A 19324-nucleotide genomic window follows, 5' to 3' on the forward strand; every position below is an offset into this window, starting at 1 on the left:
TTTGTTTCATTTCTTTTTTTACAAAGCCATGTCCTCGGCCGGGTGTCACTGAGTGCGACTCCTCTCTGCCTAAAACAGCTCGTCACGTCCGAGCCTCTAACTCACAGTTCCTCTTCCAAACTTCCCGTTTCGAGCGGTGGTGCAATAGGCTATAAATGACTCTGAAGAAATGATTCTGAAAATCTATCTTTTCTGACTTATCCTCACCTCCAAACAGGCTCAGAAGGCTGAGAGTTCCCTTGCTGTTTTCAGTTGTGTGTCCACCCAGATCCAGACTTTAAAGCACTGATTACTCATTATCAAGCAATGACCAATACAGTGTCCCCTAAGTTAATTATTCAGTAACCTAGGGAGGTGAGAAAAAAACACCATTAGAGAAAGGGAGAGGGTCACAGCGCTGCCCGAGAAAGACAGAGACTGCAGAATTCTAAAGTTAAGCTCATTCGGAAGCAAAGCTTTCAAATAAGGTAGTAAGATGAGAGCGTGAGGCTGTGACTACTGTGGTAAGTGTCCCTTTATTTATGATTCAGCCATTGCCAAAACCTTATTGTATCCATTTATACATAATATTTACATGCATATCAATTGTTAATTGTCAATATGTTCATGATCAGTGTTAAGCTTTGTTAAATTTGACCTGATTAAAAATGTATTTACTCTAATTACTATTATTATTGCATTTACATTTTAACCCCTTATACAGCCTATGCACCGCAGGCAGGCCAAAAGTGTTATTGCACCATTCTGTCTGCAAAGAAAAGCCCCACCAGTTTGCACAAGAGTCACTGTAGTTAGTGCCTGAGTAACACAGCTTAGTGCGTAATAAGACTTCAGTTGTTAAGGGGTTAATGTGTACTACATGATGGAAATCTCATTTGTTTATTTTTTGGTTAAAGGTTTTACATTGGGAATATAATATATCTACAGAGAGGAGAATAGGTGTGTTTCATGTGACATTTTAGCTATTCTTTAGCTATTAAAATAACCTGAAAAATATTAAACAATTAATTATTCAACATAGAGTTTTAATAGCTTAATTTACATAAATAAATAAGTACTTTTTAGGTGTGGAAATACGGAAAGGCCTAATCTCCACTATGGAAAGCTACATTTAGTAGCATCTAGCTTAGAGGTATCTTTTGGATCCTAGCTGATCCTAGACAAACTAGGATCTATGGATAATTTCTGAGTAAACTGTGAAGCACTTGTTGTTTTGTAGGAGTGTCAGCTAAATGCCTTAACTGTAAATATCGCTGCTGTCCAATAACAAAAAAAAACATGTATCTTCATTTTTGTCCACTTTTAGTTTTCTTAGTGTGTAATAAGCCTTTCTGCGTTAATGCACTGTCTTAATGCAAAACTCAATAACTACAGGGACTGTGTGTGTGTGTGTGTGTGTGTGTGTGTGTGGAGGGGGGGGGGGCACTGGTGGGGCTATTTTATGCTAATAGAAGTTTGTAATAACACTTTCAGCCTGTCTGCGGGACATAGGCTGTTTAAGAGGTTAATGTCCTCATAATTTCCAAAAGAATTAACTATAAGATATCAGCACAATGTTGTCCATTTTTTAATGATATATATTTTATACATGTGGAAATTACATATACATTCCAATTCCAACAGTAACTTCAATGCATTACGTTGGTATAATTACTGCGTACTTCATACTGCTATTATTATTGGATGCAGCAGGTGCACTGTTTGTCCTCTTATTAGTGTATCACCTTGAGGTGCCCCTGCCCCTCTCCTGAAACTCACTCATAGTGCTGAGGGCTGCTTTTTATTTAGTTAATCAGTAAACACTCAAACACACACACAACACACACACTACTATACACTGTGGGTAACAGGAAGCTGGTGGTTGACAGAAGGTCGCTAAAGTGCAACTGGCTCACCTGTCCACTTTCTCAAGCTCTTGAACCCTCCCACCAAATCTCGAATATCACAAAACTCTCCACATCCCCAAACGCTCCAGCCATGATATCCAGGGTTCCTGGAAACACTGACAGGGGTACAAAGCTCTGTTACTGAATACATTAATAAAATATGATTATAATAATGTTAATAAATATTATTTTTAACATATAAACCATTAAAAAAGTCACATACTGCAGCCTCAGTTTTCTGGTCTTGGTGGACAGAAGTGAAACTCGACGTGGTCGTCTGCTGTCGTAGCTCATCCATTTCAGAGCGTGACGTGCATTCTGCGATCCTGAAGTGAGTATAGAACCAGGACAACATTCAGGATGATGACACATCTGTATATGGGTCCAAAAAAAGAAACATCTTAGTAAAAAGTAGAACCTGAAAAGGGTTCCACCACTGTTAGTAAGTTAGAGAACCCTTTTTTGCCTCAAGCTTTCTGTGTTCAAATACCTCCTCCAGTCACATTAGTGTAATTGATTATTTAATAATAATAAGTGGTTCCTTATTGGTATGTACATTTGAGAACAGCCAAAGAACCATCAGAATGCAGTAGTGGTTCTCTGTATGATGGAAATCTTATATTTAAATGCTGTGTGGATCTTTAAGCACCAGTCAAAAGTTTGGGCACAACCTGTTAAATGTGTGCTGATCATTATTTTATATATATTCTTTTATATATATATATATATATATATATATATATATATATATATATATATATATATATATATATATATATATATATATATGGTCACTTTAGCACTTGGATCAACTGTTTTTAATATAATGATCAGCACACATTTAACCGAGTGTGCCCAAACTTTTGACTGGTGCTTAAAGATCCACACATCATCCACATCCATCATACAGAGAATATATATATATATATATATATATATATATATATATATATATATATATATATATATATTTATTTTATTTTCCCAAAAAGAGGACACTGGGGACTCCTCACAGATATCCACCGTTGTTAGGACGTCATTGCTGGGGCAGGTTTCAAGCAGGCCTAAGTTGTAGGACCATGGCAGTGTGTATGTAGAGGGTGGAAATGCCTCTCAAACCATCAAACCATGCAGCTAAGGTTAATGTTAATGTACATTAATACAAACACGTTTATTCATTTAGCACCATACCAATAAATAGCCTTAATAGCCTATATGAACAAATCATCTCCTTTCAGTTTGGACAACACACCACATATTCAGTCAGGAGTGTCCAAACTTTTGACTGTATACACTCCTGGTAGCAAATGTTTCTATTATTGTACTTGTTTGCAGGCTCCCTGTCCCTGACTATGCATTAGCTCTCATCTGGAGCGGGGAGGATGAGCTCGGGTCATCAGCGAGTGCACAGCCTGGGCTCCGTTCCTCTGTCTGTCCTCCCTCAGCTGCAGGCCGGCTCCAGCAGCGTCCTGCGGGACTCTACTGCCAGCGACATGAACAGGTGGAAACCACATTTGCCCCCAGACTGCACGTAAACCAACTGGAATCAGAAAGAGTGCCTAATGTCTTAAAGAAATCATACAGCAAGCCTACACTAGCTAAATGTCCAAATGTTTGTGGACACCCGTTTTAATTAATGCTAATGCTAATTTAACTACTTCAGGTGGCACCCACGCTGACACAGATGTGCAAATGCACACACACACAGATTGTCAAGTCAAGTCAAGTCAAGTCAAGTGGGTTTATTGTCATTTCAACTACATACAGAGTACACAGTGAAACGAAACAACGTTCCTCCAGGACCATGGTGCAACATAGACAGTGCATACAAGACACTAGACACTAGTCTAGTTATAGGTAGAGTACAGAAGTAGTGCCAATACAATAAGACTCTGGAGCAGGTAAGCATGAACCTGTTGGCACCAGGCCAAAAGCCAGGCATGGGCTAGAAGGGCATAAAGCCCCCCAGCATTGAGCTGTAGAGCAGTGGAACTGTGGTTTCTACTCTTTTCAGGGCTTTTTCAGAACATTTTCTGTGAGTAAATTAAAAGCCTAAAATAGTTTTTCACACATGGCTACTTTTACTATATGCAAATATTTTCCATAAGATGCACAGCCCATTCTTTAGTGTTTCTCAAAAGTCTGTACATATACACAATCTCATTTTTATTTCATTTTACTGGAGTTTCCATGGCTGAAAAAGTAAGTTTCTAGGGTTTATAGATTTTCCAGGACATGTGGGATCTCTGGCTCTTGTCGCTGAAAGCAATCAAAGCCTCACAGCAATGCTTCAAAATCTAGCAGAAAGCCTTCTTCTTTGGACAGTAGAGACAGTTACTCCAACAAATGCAGGATAAACTCTTTTTAATATCCTTGATTTCATAAGAAACAACAAATGAGCAGGTGTCCAAATACTTTTATTCGTATATTGTATTACTTAAACAAATATATGAGTTATTTTAAGAAGTTTTAAATATGTTTTAGTGATAAAATATATAAATATAATGTATTGACCTGTTTATCATTCAATTTCTTAGTTAATTATTGATGTTATACAGCTTCTTAAATCATTTTGGAATCACATTCAATCACATTTTCTTCATTTCCAAAAAAAAAGAAAGAAATTGAAATCTGTAAAGGATGCAGAGAACAAGCATTTTAGGCATTTAAATGCAATCAGCTCGCTACTCCTGGGCCATAGTGGCAGCGCATTAGACAATAAGACTCTGGAGCAGGTAAGCATGAACCTATTGGCATGGGCTAGAAGGGCATAAAGCCCCCCAGCATTGAGCTGTAGAGCAGTGGAAGAACTGTGCTTTCCTGAATGATGGTGCTCCATGCAGTAAGCTCTTCAGGGTTTCTACTCTTTTCAGGGCTTTTTCAGGACATTTTCTGTGAGTAAATTAAAAACCACTGAGTAAAAACTGTATATTGTAATATTTTCAATAAGATGCACAGCCCATTCTTTAGTGTTTCTCAAAGGTCTGTACATATACACACATACATTTCCAAACGGTGATGGTAAAGTGGCATGGCTCAGGATTCAAACTCGCTACTCCTGGGCCGTAGTGGCAGCGCATTAGACTAGACCGCTGAACCACTCGGAGGCCCTAAATAAACATTTCTACTATGTGAAAATGTGTTTCCAAATGTTTAAACAGTAGTACGTCTGTAGTGTGTGGTCAGTTTCTGCACGCCTCCGAAAAAAAACACTGACACAGAACTCTCCTATGATCAAATTCATATAATTCAGTAAACTACACCCATATTTATGTGAATGCAATTCTACTGTACTGAAGTACTGAGGTCTCTACAGAACTGCAGGGGAATGTGCATCTATCAGCACAGTGACTGAAGTGTGTTAGGCTCTGGTCTTCTCTATCTTGGATCCTTTTGGTCACCTTAAAAGTCAGGCCAACCTAATGCCCTTACTAGAGGTAAAAGTTCTTTAAGAAATACTAAATAAAGCAGAAATTCATCAAAAACTGATGACATTAACATTACATATTACCGATATTTATAATGGAAGGCAGTGAGCAAGTGCTGAAAAGCCTTCTGTCTGTATGTGTCTTTCATAACAACTGTCAATAATAATAATAATAATAATAATAATATTCATAGACTCACATATTGTTTTAGGATCTACTCTGCGGTCATCAAGGTGTTTCGAGGAGAGGGGCTGCAGACGAATGAACTCTACACCCTGAACGAAAGTATCAGGTAGACACACTAAACCAGCTGCAGACGAATGGCATGTATTCATAGGTCATGTATTAACCCTTTAACCTGCATATTGTTCATATCACTACTGGCCAATAAAAAATATGCATCCTTTTTGCTGGTTTCTAGTTTTCTCCATGGTTTGAACCCTGTAGCTGCTCTATACACTGTGTAAATCATTCTGGTTGAACGGACCAATAGAAATGCTCTGAATTACTGGGAATAAACTTTTTTTTTTTTTTTACATTTTTACATTGACTTCCGTTTAGAGTTATAGACATGTATGCCTTCTCATGTAAAGTCACCATTTTGGAGATAAATGTTTTTCACTGGAAAGAGACGATGTGTTTTGGCATTTGTTTTGTTACTGTGCCTTTAAGACTAATATATGTAAAGAGTTGTGTTGTGATTGGCTGTCCTGTATTAAGCCATCCAGGCTGAAACACTCTACACTGGTAACTTCAGTGTAAATGGGTGGAGTTAACCTGCTGTAGGCTGAATAAGTGGATATACGGTGATATACAGATTTCTGATCACTAAATCAGTGAATTTAAAACAGGCTGTTTTTGCTCATATAGAGGAATGGACTGGGCTGGGAATTTAATGGTAAATGGTAAAAACTGAATGGTACAAAGTAAGGACATCTGAGTGATATGAGCCCTCTAAACCTTTTTATTGGGCTTTAATTACCTAATGATATCATATATACTAACAGATATGTAGCTATTAAAGCATGGAAACTGTCAGCCCACACAGGCTATTCCAGTTTAAGGGGTTAAATAGTGTTTTCTATGAGATGCTCATGCTCATTTTCTTCTCATCCTTCACAGATGGCTTCTGAAAACAGAAATGGGCTCATTCATCAAAGAGTATTTTCAGGTACTCTCCATCTATAGCTCCTGGCGCCAGCACTTGGGTCCTAAAAGAGACTGAAAACAGACCGGATTTGTATATTTCCATACCACAACACATATTTTCCCAACAGTGTATCACTTCTACCTGGTGCAAAATGGCATCAGTGACCAGTTAAAGTAGTCTTTAACAGGATTAGGAAACCCATTCCCAGTTGAGTTGATCTTTTGGATGTCTTTTCTTGTTTTTAGAATCAGCTTCTGAATAAAGGCCTTAGGTTTATATTGGAGGAGGTGCAGCTGCACGAAAGTAAGAAAGCTCTGACAGATTCACTGCACTGTGCATGACTGCTGGGGACGACTATATTAGGATGATTATAGATATTTTCTTTCTCCCAAGGGGAAAGTCAACTCTTTTTCTTGGCTGAGGTATGGCTGCGGTTTTTCTCGGAGATTCTGCCCACGTTACAGGCTATTTTCTATCCACTGCAGGTAAGCCAACACACAGTACAATATCAAAAATTTGAATGACAGTGTGCGAATGTGTCCACATTTTAGTCTGAGTTCAGATGGAAATCAAAAGCACATGTTTTTTTGGCTTTCCCTTGGTGGATTGTCGTTGTCTTAAGGCTTTTTTGGCCTATAAGAAACCTGCATATTGTGCATTTCGCTGCTGTCCAACAAAAACACGTATATCCATTTTTGCTCATACATTGTACACTGTGCAAATCCTTCTGGATGAACGGACCAATAGAAATGCTCTAGAAATGCACCATTTTGGAGATACATGTTTTTCACTGGACAGAGACGTGAGATGTGTTTTGGCATTTGTTTTGTTACTGTGCCTTTAAGACTAATATATGAAAGAAGTTGTGTTGTGATTGGCTGTCCTGTATTAAGCCATCCAGGCTGAAACACTCTACACTGGTAACGTCAGTGTGAATAGGTGGAGTTAACCTACTGTAGGCTGGATAGGTGGATATACAGTGGGTTGGTATACTTACAGTGGTTGATTTCTGTGACATCACTATATCCCTACGTTCACACACAGTAAGTTATGTAGAGTAGTTGTTAACAAAGAGACAAATTCCTTCATGAATAACTTGATGAGCTGTGATCTGATATGCTCACACAGCTAGTACAGCTGGTCGAATAGGGTTAGCTTTTAGCCTAGCACAGATACACGCTCACTTTCTTGTGCGACTCTACTGAGCTCCCCATCGGCATACACAGGCACAGGCAAAGTCATGGTCATGAGGCCTTGTTTGTGAAGCAGCCCACATGGTCCGATATCTAGCAGGGTCTGGCAGTGTTGTGCTGATCTCCAGTGTTACTGACGCCATTTGAACTGGGATGTCTAGTAGTAGGAAATTTCAACTGGAACGCCCCCACAAATTGAATTTCTACATAACCCCCAAGTTTAAAATCCTAGATCGACACATCATAGTTTAACAGTAATTAAAGCAGTAGTGTTATACAGTTTATTAGCACTTCTATCTAATTGTATCTCAATAAACCAGTCCAGTATTTATCTGTAGACGTGTTTCCATGATGTTTGGATGTGCAACATACTGTATAATGCTTTGTGAGTTGGTATAGCTAACATCACTAACCTGGGACATAAACGTGGGACATATTTTGGCTAGATTCGACCTAAAACAAGGGTAAGGGTAAGGTTGGCAAACCAGTTGTGGTAAACTCTGAAGTCTTTAGCAAACTATTTTGACATTCCCAGACGCAACATCAGATTTCCGAGGTAAATGGAACGCAGCAGTAGTCTTGGAAAATGTATTTATAAACATACACAAAAACATATTTGCTTCCCCATATTCTCCTAAAGTGACCATTGTGTTTTATCGCGTTCACCTTGGCCAGATTTGGTCACTTAAGTTGAAAAAAGTTACAAAAATAAATCAAATTGAATCAAATTATCCAGGTTTACTTTTAATTCTCCAAATTGTCCATTATTCTGTTAATATTTTGCCTGTATTTTTAGTTTGTTTGAGCATTCAGCAATATAAAAGTACAATACATGAAACAAAGCTGTGCTTTACGGCAAACTACGTTCCCAATGTTCTTCACACAAGCTAATATATTAGCCCCAAGCTAGCATGCTTGCATACATCACAGTAAATCTTCATACACATGCCCCAAATCAAATTGTTAGGAATAGCTAAATTCAAATAGATGTGTGTATAAGTGTTCTGCATTAAAAAAAATTACAAAAGTACATTATAGGCACGCATAGGCAAAAACAGTAGTTAGCATGTCCATGTAAGCACAATGCTAACTGATGGATATAAGCATATGTCTTCCACAGTGAGCGTAATAGGCCTATTCTATTTCTTGGGTCCTCTCAGGGTCAGGAGTTGACAGTGAGGCAGATGGCCCTATTAGGCTTCAGGGACTTGGTTCTAATGAGGCTTTCTCTGGAGGAACTGCTGCCCACCAACTTATCTCTACTTCCCACATCGATCACACAGATGCTGCTAGTCCTTCAGGTGAGAATAGCTCCTGCACAAACACAGGCTTTTGTTTGACATAAGCGATGTGCTGCATCTACTTTCTGTGCGTTTCTGTGTGTTCAGGGAATCCACGATCCCAAGGGTCCCTCAACTGAATATTGTCGGCTTGAGAAGATGCTGGAAATTGTGGTTTCTCCCTATTTGTGGAACTGTAAACACCAAAGTAATATGCCGTACCTGTTCACTCATTTACAGAGTTATCAGTTTATTAGATACACCCACAGTGTGTCAACATCCACTAGCCATTGCATCTGGTCAGCAGTGGCCCTGTGGTGGCCATCTTCCCATTGGTGAGCCTGATAGCTGTTGGCTGACAATTCTGTTCACCTATATGGTGGGTGTTTCTGATAAAATGGCCAATACATGTGAGCGCAAGGTGGGTGTAACTAATAAAATGGTCCAGCAGAAGATTTTCACTGATTTTCAACCATTCTACCATCACTAGGCTTGGTACAAAGACCTTGCTTCTAACTCCTCCAGGTTCTGCAGAAGAGACCAGAGAAACCAGACGCTTTATCCAGCCCGAGATCAGGATTACACAGCACATTTCAGAGGGCTCTCTTTTGTCACCTTTAATGGAGCAGGAAGGAGAGGTGTATCTGGATAGAGGTGCCAGCCTATGGCGCCACACTGTGGCAAAAGGCTTATCCAATATCAAGCTTCTTTCCATTACTGATAGGATGCATTCTGGCTTGGCAGAAAGCTGTCAGACCATTGATGAAATGAAGGAACACCACACCAGGGACATCCCTCTTAAGGCAGTCCCACATTTTGAGAGTCAAAGCTGTTGAGATTGAGAAATGTACACTTTGCGAATCTTCAACATGGGGAGGGGGGGAAGACATACACGTTACACATCAAAAAATCAGAATATTTTTTTATATATTAAAAAAGTTCATTGGTTTTACACACACACACCTTAAAGTTACAGAATCTGTCAAATGAATCACTACCACATCTGAATATTAGTTTAACATGAATTTAATGTCCAAATGTCAGCAATTCAATGATCATATATATATATCTATCTTGTAAGTCTTTTGTAAGTCACTTTGGATAAGACCTTAAATGTAAATATATCAACAGGAACATCTGTTGATATTCATGAAGCTCAAAAGACCTTTAAAATATAAATTACCCTCAGCATGAAATGCAATAAACTTGCTTGTTGTGTTCAGCTAGTGAGTAACTGTTTGAGTTGTGTCAGTCTGTGTGTTTTACTCTATTTTGTTCTTATCCTGGATACCGCTTCTTGGTTCTCAATCCTTGTCCTGGAAGACAATTGGCCTGCATGTTGTAGTGTTTTCCCTGCTCCAGTACATCCAGTTCACCTCAGGTAGAACTTGTTGATTCATGATTGCATTGGGTGTGTTGGGAGGAGGAGAAACTCAAACAGAAGGCCAGTGTTTTCTTCCCAGGTTTTCATTCTAACCAAGCAGACGCTCACCTGCTTAATTATTTAAAACCGTCATGGTTAAAGTAAGTGGAATCCGGTGTTCTCAGGTCTTCTGTGGGTAAGATTTGACTAAGACCCCACATGCATTTACACAGGGGGGATCAAATGCGTCTACGGTTAGTCAGACTGAAATCCAGTATCTGTGTGGGATGAAATATGCAAATATTGCTCATTGCGCTGCAATTATTACTGGTGTTTAGGTTGTACTGGGAGGAGCTTTGGTTGTGGAACATGTCTTAAAGAGACAGATACATTTGCACTGCTATTACACTGCCTTAAATGTGTCTCAGAAAAACCTCCTGAAGTGGTCTGAGCGATCAGATTTGCACCTTGGGGAGTTGAATGGACAGCAACATGCAAGTGTAAATGGTAGAGATAGCCAATTCAGGTCCAAAAAGTAAAAAGGCACTTTCACAAAATCCTGGGGTTTATTTTTACTTTCTGGACCTGCATTTTGCATCTCTAGCGTTCACATTTGCATTTTAATGTGGCCCTTATGCAGACATGATTTTGATTCTCAAGATAAATGAAGTGACCAAGTATATATTTGGTCTACAATGCCCAAAGCAGAGTTACTCCATGAACAGTGGTGTGAGAACCACCATCTTAGATGGTGTATGTTTAATGCACAAAAAAGTAGTTTTTAAAGACAATGGCTTGAAGTCAAAGTGATTGCCTTGACCCATATTAGGCATTAGACACAATGTCAAGCAGCAAAATCTATATAATCCATTTGTTTGCCATTGTTCCAACTGGTGTTAGGAACAATGGTGCACTGATGCTAGCACACTCACCTGGAAAACAGTTTTACAATCTTTGATTCATACAACTGCATTAAAAGGCATTGAAGTAAACAGTCTCTGCACGCATCACCACTTAAGAAATATCTAGGCATGAACTTTATGAAAAAGAAAAGTGGCAGTGGGTTCTGGGATTCCTGAAATGTACTTAATTCCCGGCGATCAAAACCATGTGAATCAAGTGAAGTGAAAAAAAGTTTCCCCCACCTGGAGCTGCTTTGGGTGATGCTAGTCAACTGCTCAGGTCCTTAAAGCAGCCAAGCCTACACTCCTTTTGAAGTATCAATAAGCAATGCATTGTGGTATTTGTGGTGTTTTAAGCCTTGATCTTAAGACTGAAGACTGAGCCCACTAAAAACTGGAAATGTGGATCTGTAGCTCGGTTTTGTTCACTTCCAGACAAAATGCTACAAGCTAACACAATTGTGGTCAACAGACCAAGCTGAGTGTTGCTCCGCTTTATGCTCCGGTTGTCACAAAGGCAGCTGCAGTACACTGGCACGCAACATCCCAACCACTTAACATTAGAGCTTCCATCAACTGATTTTCACTATAGAACAGCTAAATTACTGTTACGCTGCACTGAATCACACACAGAAATGTAAAAGCTACTGTTACCTTGTGTACATTCCCAAAGTCTTCTTGAGATCTGTGCATTAATCTTTAACAGGATCTCCTGAACCCACTGAAATATGTTATGTTACCAGGCTGAGTCTATGAGAACTTGTAGATGAAGTAAAAGTGAAGAGATTTTGGTATGCTCAGAGCGACGGCTCAGGGCCTCTCGGCTGCACTCCCTCTCGCCTCAGGCTTAAGTCGAAACGTGGTGTGACCTCACAGCGCACCAGCAACACATCGTCTCTCACAAAGCCCCTTTGGCGCAAGGCCTGCAGCTGCATAAAAGTGACGTAGCCGAAGCCTTTGGGGTTTCGCTGGACTGTAGGCCTCTGGAAGGCCTGCAGGTCAGGTTTGGTCTCCATCACCTCCACATGGTGCTGCCCCTCCGTCTGGTCCAGCACAGCCAGTCGGATGGTGCCCTGGAGTGGCCAGGACAGCTGGCTGTCAAACTCTCCCTGCATGGTGTGCACAAATAGAGAGATGTAGTTGGAACAGCGGGGCGCACTCGGGGTTTGGAGGTGCAGCCGAAGGCACAGTTTATAGCCTGGCCGGCCAGTGTAGAAAGGCGGGCTGTGAAGGACCACGGGATGGCCCGCTTCCTGGTTACGGATGTGGGCCGAGAACCCCTCCAGCCGCCAGACATAGACACCTTGGTACTGCTGGGCCTCCAGTTCGCGCGTGGATTCCTCCAGAGTAGCCAGCTTCTTGCGCAGCTCCGTCAGCTGGGTGGACTGCGTCTCGTTGCGGATGCTCAGCTCACGTAGCTTGTGGTCCTGACGAACCAGCCGACCCTCCAGCTCCAGAACAGTCTCGCGCATATGCTGCAGCTCCTGGTTACACTGGCACGGCTCCTCTGGCCTAGCGGACGAACCACGAGTGTCTGTTGGAGAGGTTGTCGAGGCTGAAGGCGAAGGCATGAATCCGTTGATGGTCTGGTTGCGCAGGAACTCGGCCATGTAGCGCATGTGCATCTGTGTGAACTCCTGCATGTGAAGGGCTAGGTCGTTCCTCATCATCTGGGACGTGACAAAATAGATTAGATAAAATATACTCGATGAAATTCCACTAATAACTTCATAAATCCTTACAATAGTCCACATACCACACACACACCACTACCAAACACTACTTATTTTGTTTACCTACAGGGCGCACCTACATGCTAAGTGTACCTGGGCAAAGGACAATCAGTGTAAGGTTGTACCTAATACACTGGCACCCTTGAACTACTAGGCTCATAGTTCAGTTGTTAATCCAAGGATAGAAATTTGTATGAATTATTAATATCATTATTAGCATATCAATATTAGCATTTTTGTGGAGTCCCACAGGGTTCCATTTTAAGGTCTATAGAATTTTTTAATTATTATTTTAAATATGAAAGTATGATGCATTTATGTGAGTAAAGAACTAAAGTGTGGGATTACATCTAGAGGTTAAAGGGTTAGGCAAAGTTTAATATCTGCAACACGGCTTTACCTTTTCTCGACAACCAAAAATGCTGAAAGTACAGGCAACGGGAGCTTTCAGACAGTCTGTGTCACAGTGGGATGCCAACTGAAACCAGCAAACACAGTATTATGATGATCCGGGCAAGTGGATTACATACATTACATTTGTTTTGCATTTGTCACACATACGTATATTGCTCACCTGATCCCGAATGAGCTCCATGTTACAGTATTCACACACTGTATTTGCAAAGGGACACATCTGCTCATGAAACTGCAGAAAGATTCAAAGAAATCTTGATCTATTCACAACAGTTTTACATTTGTTCACCTGGTGTGAGCTTATAAATAAACAAATAAATAAATAAATAAATACAGACACCCAAGATCTTTACCTGCTTCTTAGCATAGACAATATTCTCTGCACAGTCAGGGCATGTGACCAGTCGTTGTGAACACTCCTGGTTAATGTGTTCTTCCAGCTCGCTCTTCCACACTGATTCCTGGCACTGATGGCAAGGCACTGTGGCAAACTTACATTGGGGTATGTGATTCTGCAGAAGTGAAATACATACACATCACTTAGTCAGTACACTGAAAGCGCATAAACTATGCAGTGTAAACTGTAGTGTGGTTTTTCCACTAAACTACCTGGTTTCGCTTCTTAGTAAGAATCTTTTTTTAATGACCCATAAACTGACATTCCCTCACTTTCAGAAAAGAGTTTCAGTGAACTCCCCACCTATACCAAAAAAGTACACTTTGATTTTTTTTGTTTTGTACGGTCATAAAAAAACAAAATAAAAAAAAAAACAAAATTAAAAAAGAACCCCCACACACACCTGTGTAGTCTACAGCAGTTTATCCCTGCCCATTCACACTGAAGTTATAAGGCGTGTTTCAGCTTGGACTGAAAGTACCAAATGCCAGTACTGTAACATTAGCTTTCACAGACAGACAGACAGACAGCTTTCACAGACAGACAGACAGACAGCTTTCACAGACAGACAGACAGACAGACAGCTTTCACAGACAGACAGACACACAGACAGCTTTCACAGACACACAGACACACACACAGAGAGAGAAAAGCATCACACTGTGGTGAACATGTAATATGGGGGGGGGGTGTTCTCCTAAATATATATATGGCAGACAGACAGCTTTCACAGACAGACAGACAGACAGCTTTCACAGACAGACACACACACACACAGACACACACACAGACACACACACAGAGAGAGAAAAGCATCACACTGTGGTGAACATGTAATATGGGGGGGGGGGGGGGGGGGGGGGGGGGGGGTTATGTTGAACACAACATAAACAACAACTGCCAGATTTAAATGAGGTCAAAAAGTAAAAAACTGCAAAAGATACAAGGTTTTTGAGTGACAGTGACAATATGTAGAACGGTGAGTAATAGAAGTTTGTGAAATTGACACAGCCTTCCATAATTATATTACACGATCCAAAGAGCTCTCTAAGGCCTTCAGAAAGAAGGCTGTAGATGCAGATAAGTGGAATATCTGGAATATGTAGGATATGGGCCTTTTAAACTGTGCTACATCTTGTTTTTGTCCCCACTGGAATCACATTTAAGCATTAATAGGGAACTAATTATATCAGCAGTTCTGGGAAGAGACAGGATGTTCACCAGAACAACTGGAATTTACCTCCAAGTGCCTAAGTTCCATTTTCTCATTACAGCCAACATTGCGGCAGCGCACAGTGAGAGACAGGATTTCTCGCTTGGCGAAGTTATCTGGGAAGAGCTGGTCCTCTGTCAGCACTTCATTGTCAACTGGACATTTCTGCCCTGTGTCCCTACCGGAGAGATGAGAAGGAATGTTAAATCTTTGCCTGGTACAGCGGAAAGGTCATTAAAAATATATAATGAATATAAAAATAAAATGAAGATTAACCAACAAACTAAACAAAATCATGTAATTATTACAACTATTTAGATTTAGGCTATAAAACTAATTGAAAGTGTTAAAAATAAAAATACTATGCTACACAGTTAAATAACCCACCTAATACAGTTACTGCACTGAAACACGTGTGTGAATTGTACTATTAAGCAGAGTAGAGTAACTATAGTGTTTTTATTATCGTAAAAAGACAACGATAGTAGTGTAAGCTCACCTGATAGATTTCCTGATACAGCAATTGCAGAATCGATGGCCACATGGTGTCTGCACAGCTGATCTCAGGCCCATCAGACAGATGGGACACTCATATTTGCTTTCCAGTGGGGGGTCAAAGTCAACATCATAGCCCTGCTGGTCTGGCTGGAGGCTGGGTGACACACTGATGGTGGAGGGATTCTCCGTGGGGCTCAGGTAGGATTCCCTCTCCTTCTCCATAGCTGCTGCACAGCTGGACTGCCACATGAACTCATTGCTCGAGTCATCGAGACTGGACTTGTGTGTGTCACTGCACGCCATCTACACTTGCGGAAGAGGCGAATGAAAAGCATGGAAAGAACGAGAGAGAGAGAGATTGATTTAGCAGATGCTATGATTATTTTTTTATCACAATCCCTTATAAACGTATTCTTTAGTACTTTGACCTCTGTTCATACGCAAGGTTCTCTAATCCTATAGAATTTAATATAAGCATGTTATAAGCTGTAATTATCTTGGAGATAAGTAATTATCTTCTTTAGCTCTGTATAAGGTTAATATAAGAGAAACGCATCATTGCTGGCATGCAAAAACCTTCAAATAATTGGAATAAAGGGGAAAAAAACCTTCTTAACTTTCAATAGAAGTCAATGTAAAAGATTTTTGTAAAAGATCCGAGTCATTTTTGGGGATCTGAACACAACGTAAACAACTGGCAGATTTAAATGAGGTCAAAAATGAAAAAAAAAAACGGATTAAATGAAATGAATGATACAAGGTCTTTGTGTTACAGTGACGATACGAGATCCAAAGAGGTCTCAAAGGCCTTCAGAAAGAAGGTTGTAGATGCAGATGAGTGTGAGATGGGACTCCAAAAAGACCTCTGAACAATTAGAAATCAGACACCCCACTGTCTGGAAGTGGAAAACAACTGCCAAAACGGTCAGGTCAAGACGTCCAAGCAGGTTCAGCTCATAAAGAAGTCTCCAACAATCATAAAAATATTATTAGGCAATCTAAAGATAACAAAGCACAGCATCTACCATCAAAAATAGTCCTCCTTGCACACCTGCAAACTCTTTCTGATGGTAGACGCTGTACTTTGACACCAACTGTGGCGAGACCTACCTGCGGTCTACTCTGCTCTGGGGCTGAACTTCCTAGGATGGCCTGGCCTAACCATGCTGCCAGTTGTTTCACTAGTAAATGGTTTAGCAGACAGTGCAACGGCTGACTTTTCAGATCTGCCTCTACAACCTTCTTTCTGAAGGCCTCAGACAGCTCTCTGGATCTGACCATGGTGGTCTTCACCCCTCAGTTCAACCATCAAGAGCAGACCAGACTAAACGTCTGAGGTTCAAATAAGACAGACTCCTCCAGACTCCTCTCTAACCACGTTCTGATCATCTGCAGCTGATGTTCTGCACCTGATTTTAATTTTAGACAGTTTTAGTAGTAATAAATGTGGAGGGGTCCCAACTTTAACTAACTCAACAAGCATTTAGCTGCATTTTCAAAATAAAAAAAAAAAAAAATTTTTTTAAAAGACAATTCTTCAAATTTATTTTTTAGCTATAAAATGATAATATGTTATAAAATAAAATATATTTTAAATTAAGAAAAAAAAATACATACAGAGCTTCACACACATACAGCTCACTTCTGGGCGGGGCCGAGTCGGACAGAGAAGAGTTAACTTATCAAACCTTTTAGAAACAAACCTCTATTTTAGCTAGACCACACCAGCTTGCAGGCAATCAAAATAATATATAGACCCCAAAATAACCGCTTAATACTTTAATTATACGTTTGATGGCAATTTCTGGTTAAAATCTGCAGAAACCACCAGAGACGGTGAGTTAAGATTAGCCGAGTTAGCGCTAGCTAGCTCTGAGTGACCAAGGCGGTGCAGGGACAAACGTCACTTTTCTAAGTTTCCAGTCTAATTATTTAGGTCTATTCCTGCCCACTTTTAATGGTAACTAGCCCTCCATATGAAATGGCCTCGTACTGCCTCTGTAAAGTGTCTTTATTTCGTTATTTTATCAATAGTTTTGGTACATACCTCGCCAGCGGCGCTGGAACTGGTGAACGCACTCTTCCGCTCTGCTGTCGTCACTCTGTGTGACGCTGGCGCTGACGCTGGTTGCCAGATTGGTGGGATTCCCCCGTGGGCAGATTTGGGGACCAAGGCCTGAGGCGACGTGACGGGGATTTCAGTGCTGATTTACTGTTAATATTCTTTCAGCTTATTATAAACGAGTTTTCATACACAGATCAGTTAAAGGCATAAATGGACAGATTACAACAAATTACACAAATAATATATTTGTGTAAATATAACATTATATTTATAATAATAAATAAAATGTTAAATAAAAATAGAAATAGAGTAAGAGTAGAAGTAGCCCTTTTTGTTCCTTGTTTATTACATGTTTATTGGGAAGTTTCTAAATAAATTTTTTTAATAATAATCCACTAAAAGGTTCTTTAAGACACCAAAAGTGCTTCCTTAAAGTGGTCTGAAGCAAAAACCAAAGAGACTCATACACTTTTTAAGGTATTTGGAGAAGGCCATTATCTGCAGGTCTAAGATCACACACTAGAGTATAAAACACACCTAAATCACACAGTCCTTTTTTATTTGCAGCGTTCAATGGTAAACTCATACCATTTCTCATATCCCGGTCATTAATTTTGTGCAGCCTCAGTATTTAACCTAAAAAGAGAAAAAAGCAATGTCTGACATAATAAGGATTTTACTGAGAAATCTCAGTATTATATTTAAGTAATTTCTACAATTCAAATATGTTTCCAATTACAAGCAACATTATAGAAAATAATTATGAATATTAAGGTTATGCACATTGAGGCCTTGTCTGTTGGTTTCCCAATTAAGGAGCACATTATTCTTGCATTTTATTTGTTCCCTTGTGAAGAGGGATTTACGTATGACCGTGTGTCAGGAATGGAATCGGGGTTCACCACCTGAAGACAGCCGAACTTACCTGGAAGTGTTCAGCTGTCTTCTGGTGGTGAACCCCGTTTCCATTCCTGACACAGAACCATACGTAAACCTATCTTCACAAACATGTTTGGTGATGGGTCAGGCATTCTAACATCATGTCTTCACATCCATGAAGTCCACTTTTCTTCTTATCCCTTATAGCAGGGGAATTTAATTCAAATTCAAGGTCCAGTTAGACATCATAATCATAATCATATATCATAATCTAACTTGCATTATAATTCAGTGCTTTCTCTTATATTAGCATTTCAAACAAATTTGATTCCTTAAATGAAAGCAATACTTTACTTAAATAAATAAAAAAATAAAATGAACATAAAAAGAGCTTAGTAACTCATCTCGTAGTCTCGTATCTCGACCTGCTGGAAGATTGCCCGCTGAGGTCCCCTCTACCTGCGTCAGACCAGCTGCCACCTACCAGTACAACCAGCAGGCCCCGCCCCCACCACCACCCATGCCAGACCAGCGGCACACCCTCCTACCACTGCTACCTGTCTAATGACCATGTTAAAACCTAATTGGACTCTTAACTATCTGCCACTATTAATATCACCACTATTGACTATCTACACCATGATTAGTATATTATGATTATGATCAGAGCAGTTAAACAGTATAGATGGTTTGGTGAATTTTATCAATCATTTATAAATAGTTCTGATCAGAGGAGGATGGGTCGGGTCCCCCTTGAGAGTCTTGGTTCCTCCCAAGGTTTCTTCCTCCAGCTCTGAGGGAGTTTTCCTTGCCACTGTCGCCGTTGGGGCTCACTGGGGGTCTTGGATTCTTCATGTCTTCTTACGTTATTTCTTTTTTGTCTCTGTATTTTACTAATTACTAATTATGTAAAACTGCTTTGT

General features: G+C 40.1%; 2 protein-coding genes across 3 annotated transcripts; one reads left to right on the top strand and one right to left on the bottom strand.

The window, feature by feature from the left end:
• The first annotated feature begins 257 nt into the window (after positions 1-257).
• Positions 258-10166, top strand: LOC140547950 (proline-rich protein 5-like). 2 transcript variants are annotated; one of them, XM_072671252.1, is made up of 10 exons: positions 258-503; positions 2142-2217; positions 3222-3387; positions 5526-5606; positions 6437-6485; positions 6710-6767; positions 6858-6949; positions 8818-8958; positions 9046-9145; positions 9463-10166. In XM_072671252.1, the coding sequence occupies exons 3-10, from the start codon at positions 3269-3271 to the stop codon at positions 9771-9773; spliced, it is 951 nt and encodes a 316-aa protein (XP_072527353.1). In that variant the 5' UTR covers positions 258-503; positions 2142-2217; positions 3222-3268; the 3' UTR covers positions 9774-10166. The 2 variants fall into 2 exon arrangements, with proteins under 2 accessions (XP_072527353.1, XP_072527352.1); XM_072671251.1 differs by lacking the exon at positions 2142-2217.
• On the bottom strand, positions 9948-17548 carry traf6 (TNF receptor-associated factor 6). The gene is made up of 7 exons (XM_072671250.1): positions 17505-17548; positions 15459-15760; positions 14987-15137; positions 13703-13861; positions 13510-13581; positions 13336-13413; positions 9948-12872 (listed from the first exon to the last, which is right to left on the bottom strand). Exons 2-7 carry the CDS (start codon positions 15758-15760, stop codon positions 12000-12002), a joined length of 1635 nt encoding a protein of 544 aa, XP_072527351.1. The 5' UTR covers positions 17505-17548; the 3' UTR covers positions 9948-11999.
• Between the last annotated feature and the right edge of the window lie 1776 nt (positions 17549-19324).

Source organism: Salminus brasiliensis, chromosome 25, assembly GCF_030463535.1.
Source record: "Salminus brasiliensis chromosome 25, fSalBra1.hap2, whole genome shotgun sequence".
Lineage (NCBI taxonomy): Eukaryota > Metazoa > Chordata > Actinopteri > Characiformes > Bryconidae > Salminus > Salminus brasiliensis.

Excerpts from the sequence above, each read along its gene's own strand:
- LOC140547950 (XM_072671252.1), top strand. The coding sequence starts at position 3,269 with ATGAGCTCGGGTCATCAGCGAGTGCACAGCCTGGGCTCCGTTCCTCTG. Across the intron at positions 6,768-6,857 it reads GGAGGTGCAGCTGCACGAAA|GGGAAAGTCAACTCTTTTTC; the intron begins GTAAGAAAGCTC and ends CTTTCTCCCAAG. Across the intron at positions 6,950-8,817 it reads CTATTTTCTATCCACTGCAG|GGTCAGGAGTTGACAGTGAG; the intron begins GTAAGCCAACAC and ends GGGTCCTCTCAG.
- traf6 (XM_072671250.1), bottom strand. The coding sequence starts at position 15,760 with ATGGCGTGCAGTGACACACACAAGTCCAGTCTCGATGACTCGAGCAAT. Across the intron at positions 13,862-14,986 it reads TGGAACTTAGGCACTTGGAG|AATCACATACCCCAATGTAA; the intron begins GTAAATTCCAGT and ends TCACTTCTGCAG. Across the intron at positions 13,414-13,509 it reads TGGAGCTCATTCGGGATCAG|TTGGCATCCCACTGTGACAC; the intron begins GTGAGCAATATA and ends TGCTGGTTTCAG.